This window comes from Argopecten irradians, chromosome 12 (assembly GCF_041381155.1).
Source record: "Argopecten irradians isolate NY chromosome 12, Ai_NY, whole genome shotgun sequence".
Taxonomy (NCBI): Eukaryota; Metazoa; Mollusca; class Bivalvia; order Pectinida; family Pectinidae; genus Argopecten; species Argopecten irradians.
This window is the reverse complement of record NC_091145.1, coordinates 14,949,406-14,956,170: the sequence shown is the minus strand read 5'-3', so window position 1 is coordinate 14,956,170 and position 6,765 is coordinate 14,949,406. Positions and strand designations below refer to the sequence as shown.

The window sequence follows — 6,765 nt, the reverse complement described above, 5'->3', positions numbered from 1 at the left end:
ATTTTATTATGTTTTATATTGTATTGAAAAATCAATCATTGTTAGTAACAAATACCCACGAACATGGTCAGAAATTCTGGCGTGTTGTGTCCTCCAAGGACTTTCGCATTATTGTAATTGCATCGCTTCAAATACAGATAATAAACATTACGAGATGAGATGTCAATGCCATTACTTTAAATGGTTGTATCTAAGTATTAATATATACTTGCCTATGCTTGCCGTAGTGTCGTTCAGACGAAATTCCACAATATCACTGACGGGGTCGTGTTGCTGAGCGATGAGAGACCGGAGGAGGGTGGCCCCTTGTTCCACTCCATCTCTCACGAAAGGATCTAATCTTGCTAAGAGGCTAAACTTGGTAGCATTCAGCATTACATAGTCACCACGGCCATTGAATGTGAAAGACAGACCGTCCAAACTCGAAAAATGTGGGTCACCTCGACCGGCAGCTAAGGAGAGAGAAATGATTTTACAGGTTGCTATAAATCTTTTTAGTAATACTACGTCATAGTTTCAATAAGCGTAGGGATTTTTTGGTACATCATATTTAAAAGGTCGGGGTATATAATGTGTACCTTCGTGATAAATTGTATATTTCATAGAAGAAGTTATGAAATAAATCGAACAAAAATGAATCTGGCAATAAGAAATGCTTGAAGAAAAGAACTCTCAGAATGTTTTGCTGTGTAACATTTTTACAGAAACAGATTTCAAATGGGTCATTATTTCATTGGTCTTTAATCCGCGCCACACATTAAACTTTCTGTCATTTCAATACAACCTACCGTTTACACCATTCACGAAGTCTACAGCAGTACCGACCGGTCGCCTGGCCACGAATTCACCACACAAGTCCATACTGGTAAATGAACCGATGTCGGTAGCACAACAAGTGTCACACATAGCGTCATCAAGAGCCTGTTGGACGGGCGTGTGACGCTGGTACAGGTTCATACAATTAGCACTATAAAAGTTTGTCAGGATTCCATTTCCTTGGTAACAACATCTGCGGCTCTGAGGGTTCGCTGCATTTGCATTGGCTGCTGCTATCGTCACGTAACATGCGACTCCACTTGGGATCCTGCTATCGTTTATCATGACGAAAGTTGACGCCGGAAACATCGAAACAGCTGTAGGACATGTTGAAGCGTCGGATGTGTCGTTCAGAGGATGTGTTGTATCAAGAAGATCAGCGTCAAGCCAATTTTTACAACCCAAACTTTTCTGTAAGGTCACGCCATTATTGTCGGTAAGCGACATCACAAACTGTCCGTGCTTGCTTCCTATCTTGTAAATGAATGCGTCCGTTATGTTTGCGAGGGCGGCAGCCGTCGGATCTACCTGATCCACAGTCTGTATAAAGGGGACCTTGTCTGAGTTGGCGTCGTTGGAAATTGGCAAAAACGAATACGGGTATAAGTAATGCAAGGTACTGCCTCTAGCGTGACCAATAGTGGCAGGGTAGAATGACATACTGCCTGTTAGAACATTCCAGTTCATTTCCTGATATCTGAGAACGACATATGTGTTAATGAAGTCCGTCAGTAGGATGGCCTGAAGGGTAACTTCCTATAGAGAGTAATACACATGGATTAGTTCATGGTGTCTGACCAATATATTAATTTTACGACATGACCTACTGTTGGATGGATAATTATCGCCTACTGACAGCCAAGGACGACCTTGTGTTTTAATGGTCTTCCTTGATGGTGTTTAAATGGATATAATTCAATTTTGATTGTAACAAGCATTTTCATTGGCTTAAAATTAACTTTATCAGCTCATAAAGGAAAACATGGCGTCGCCGTTTGTCGCTTCTGATTGATTTCTGAATTTTGATGAGATGATCTTTAGCAAACTTAATTAAAAGGATTCACGTGAATAGATTTTTCATGTTATGAAGATCCTTAAATAATATCGGCGAAGCAATTGGAAAGAACAGTTAGAAATTTCCCAGATGGATTAAATATTTACCTCTCCTGTGATTGGATACTGCATGCGGTACCACGTGAACACCACCATAGATTCTGCCACGAAGGAGTTCGACAGGGCGGTCTGTACATCCGCAGCGACGGCTACAATCGTGGCATTGTCAGTGGCAGCCGAGTACATCTTATAGTAAACACCTTGACTGGAAGAGGCCTGGACAGAAAATAAAGATTCTTTACTTTGGTTCTCATATACATTTCATACCACAAAACAGAATGTTACAGTGTTATCGTTTAAAAAGTATAGAATATTTTTCCTTTTTAGGAGAATACGGAATTGACTCAATTCTCAACATCAACGCATTCCTTATTTTTCTCGAGAAGTGGGAGTGTCGTGTTGGACTTTAGAATTTTAGTTTTAGCAATATTTCATTGATATAAAATATTGTTTTATTACACCCTTAAGTATTTCGGTTATAGAAGCTTAAGGGAATTAACAAGATCAATTTCGCCAAAGCTTATTCTGCACATCTGCCGTACAGTGTTTAATTAACGAATAGATATCTTCGCGATCGTCCAAGCAAAATTAATGATAATGAAGAGATAAAAATACGTGCATCATAGCTTTCAATTTATTAGAAAAAAGTTTTACTATGAAAAATCCTTGAAGATAGTGTTATCATCTTTTTCATGTTATACACAAGTGACTTACATTTCCTACGCCAGTCACCATATTTGCCCAGTAGGCTGCCACCGCTGCCTTTTCTTGTAGACCACTTTGTTGTAAGAAAGAAAAGTCCGCCCCTGGATTAGTGAAAGCCTTTCTGTTTCCAGAATTAGTATTTCCACTATGGATATCTGAGAATAGGATAAGCCCACTTTTTGTTGCCTGAAAGAAAAAACAAAATACGTATGATAAAAATTGAATAGAAGCAGTATCATCAGAACGAAAACTTAACGCAAAATGAATAGAAAGAATATGAGAAAATTACAAATAATTCAACAAAAAGGCGACAAAAAAATTATTATTCTGATGAATAGAACATTTTCTATCGCTTATTCTATATAACCGACACAATGTCAACAATTGAAAGTGTAGTCATAAATATGGATGAAAATTTCTCCCATACTCGACAGGGTTATTCCGCGGTTGCTACGGAAAAGATAACTCTGTCTTTTACCGAGGTAGGGAAAAGACAGCTCACACGCGCTAGACTGTGACGTCATCAATACATGCGGCGACCATTTTTACGCACAGCAACGTTCATATCAACTGAATTTTTTACCATTTCTCGTCAAAGTATGGGTGAAAAAGAATCAAAGATGTCAGGTGGGAGGGGGATATCTCAACTCTCGAGAAAGGTTTTGACCATCAACTCTCGGCAAGCCTCGGGTTGATCAGCCAAAATCTTTCACTCGGGTTGAGATATCTCTGTCCACCTGACTGGCCCATTAATGATTCTATTAGTCAAAAAATATCAAAAGCAAATGTCATCTTTTCCAAGAATGGTATATACTGTAGGTATATTATCACACAATCCGCCCAATATCCACTGTTTATTTATAAGGTAAAACATATCTATACTTACATATATACATGGTAGATATTTGTCACCAATGGGTACAGCATACGGGAGACAGATGTAATCGGAATAATCGCCGGTGAATTTAGCGTCGTTCATAAACGTTACCAATCTCTCCTCTGTAAAACGCATAGGAAAATAACAGGTTTAAAGCATAGACACGTAAGCGCATTAATCTGATCAATGTGTGACATTTCTTCATAGGAATATCAAGTTCTTATATTAAATTCCTTGTACCTTTTGTGGTGTAAAATAATTTCCATATATGGTCTTTTAAACCGTGGTGATAGCAACTGTATTAAAAAGATGGAGAGTTCGTAGGAATGGAGTGAGTATATAATGTGAAAATGTCCATTGGTAATTTTGAATTAATATTGAATACAATATTTGTGAAACTTCAATAGTGTTTTTATAAAGTAGCATTTGTCCGGCAACATAAATAAATATCTAATATCTTTTCTACATTTTCTGTTTTAACAATACATACATAAAATTTGACCTGATTTCCTGACCCCTGATCCCTGACTCCTGACTCTTGACCCAAGTTTGACAGTCTTACCTCTGCATGTGGTGCCGTCGCCTGTGAAGCCCGCCTTACAGGTACAGGTGTAGCCACCATTGTTGTTGACACAGTCTGCTCGCTCAGCCACATCACAGTTATTGGTAGTACTACACTCGTTAATGTCTTAATAAACAAATACGACACATATCAACAAAGTATAAAATGCATTTTGTTTTGGAATATAATAAGCACCCACATACCATTGAATCATTAGCCCAATCATATAATTATCAGTTGAACAGGAACAAACATACAACAGCAAAAAAATGTTCACAGGGAGTCAACCGATTTTAGTTGCAGTTTTGTGTCAAAAGCTGATTACTATTCAGACATTATGATCTCAAATCAGAATTTGGAGGTAACAGTTGATCTATCGGGTATATCAACATCTATTTGATGTTATATGATTTGTATGCAGACCACAATTGTAAGATGGGTTGATTTTGTTTCTAATAGCTGGAAAGGTTTCTTGTCAACTTATGTGGAATAAACATTTTTCTTTGTCTTTTACCTCGAATTTATTACCAGTATATGCATTGGTTGTAACGTTTCTTCAGTTGTTTGAACGCATCATTTGTATGCAGATCACAGTTGTATGATTGCTTGATTTTGGTTTCTAATAGAGGAAAAGGTTTATTGTCTTGGAAAATACATTTCTATTTGTCTTTTCCCTCGAATTTTTCACCAGTATACGCATTTGTTGTGACATTTCTTGAGTTGTTTGAACCCTGCAGTATAAATACAAAGTACCAAACTTGACATGACTCACCACTGCAGGTTTTGTCGTTGTTAGAAGAGTAGCCTGACATACAGTTACATTGGTAATCCCCATCCGTATCTTGACAAGAAGCCACGCCAGCGTTCAGACTGCCGTTCGTCTGACAACCAGAGCTCACCACACATTCATTTATATCTGAAAGCACAAAATAACCATCATGTACACTGTTAATATGGCTATTATTGAACTTACACAATAACAATGCAGCCGTTGAAGATTTCATTTACTAATTGAATGCTTTACTACTGTGAAATCATTATTGCTTTGCGTTGAGATTAACTTGTGAAAAGCCCAACGTTCACATAATTGACTTCGCTATCGCCACTTACAAATACACATTTCGGCTAAATAACGAACATCAGCATTGCATAAATTGGTTTCATTGTATTTAATATAGGTTTTGCTGCATTTTGTATTATTTTGTATAAGTCAGACATAATTTTGCACAAGAAAAAAACAATTCAACAAATTGCCCAACCTTTAAAACTTAATACATTTTTTTATAATTCAAGGCAATTCATAACTCCCATATTTGTAGATTTCAAGAAAAAAAACTAATCTTCTTCTAAATCTGTCTGGTAATTAAGATAAGTAACTGCACTTACTGACACAATACTGCCCGTTTCCATTGTTTTCATTAGCGTAGCCCGAGTTACAGATACACTTGAAGTTACCGTCAGAAGTCCTACCACACTGATGAGGGGTACAGGGCGAGGTGTCACAGGGGTTCACGGCCGTGGCTAAAAACATATAACATTGATATCGCTAAACCTCATAGACATGAAATTCCAAAATTTAACCAAACAACTCCAAACAAAGTATTAACTGTATAATTATATCTAAATACAGTATATATATATACTACTATGTACTATAAAAAGTTCAAAAAACATTTTCCCCTGGTCAAATTTTATTTTTCTTAACATATTTGATTACCCAACCTTTCGCAATCAGAGGTCCCAGTGAAACAGATAGACAAGTATATTGCTTAAGCGTGTCTTTGATGTAACATGCATAACACAAAATCACATAAATATTTAAATATATACAACCATGGGTTTGCGTTAATCGAGTACTGTAAATTATATTATTTTACGACGACTAAATTTCGCGTTCTTTTTCAGGGGGGTGTAATTTCGGGACTTTTTATTTTCGGAATTTATATTCATGTGATATACGCAAAATGCTCGCACAGGAAAATGAGCTGGATTTACAGTAGTTGTGGCGGATAGGTGTTATAGATATAATGTTAATAACGTGGGGTTCTATATCTAATCCAAGGGGCGAGTTCAACGTTAAACATGTTTCATCATGATAGGGTAGTATCACATCGTGACTATTTGGTAAATCAATTTAATGGGAGAGATCGTACTTATGTATATCCAGAAGGGTCCATGTATGTTGATGTTATTTAATATGTAACTTGATATCATATGATATCATATTATGCCATGCCACAAAAACGGGAGAATGTGTATTTGATATGTAGCTCTCAATATTTACTTGACAGCATAACTTACACCAACTTACTGCAGTTATCATGGGCACTCGGTTCTAACATATTTAGTACATTATAAAAATGGACAAATAGAGAAGTTCTATACTGTAAATACTGAAAACAGTTTATTTTCTCGTATTTTGGGGGAGATATTCAATCGCAAAAAAAAAGGAGATTTTTAAATACAGGCAAATCAGAAAAAAAAATTGTCAAAAAGTCGATCTACGTGAAAACGCGAAATCAAGCCGCCGCGAAAATAAGTTGATTAACAGTATCTGGAAAAATAAGTCTTACCACCAAAATATAAATATTTCATGTCATCATATGAAGGTTTTGAAATCCATTACGCGCTAATATAGTATTCACCTAAAACTAATGCATTTAAACCTTTTCAATTACTTATATTTATTAGC

General features: G+C 36.5%; 1 protein-coding gene across 1 annotated transcript; it reads right to left on the bottom strand.

The window, feature by feature from the left end:
• Positions 1 to 171: 171 nt before the first annotated feature.
• On the bottom strand, positions 172 to 6,415 carry LOC138304957 (uncharacterized). The gene is made up of 9 exons (XM_069245375.1): positions 6,385 to 6,415; positions 5,460 to 5,594; positions 4,846 to 4,989; positions 4,074 to 4,199; positions 3,521 to 3,633; positions 2,644 to 2,820; positions 1,978 to 2,145; positions 789 to 1,572; positions 172 to 452 (listed from the first exon to the last, which is right to left on the bottom strand). Exons 1-9 carry the CDS (start codon positions 6,413 to 6,415, stop codon positions 172 to 174), a joined length of 1,959 nt encoding a protein of 652 aa, XP_069101476.1.
• Between the last annotated feature and the right edge of the window lie 350 nt (positions 6,416 to 6,765).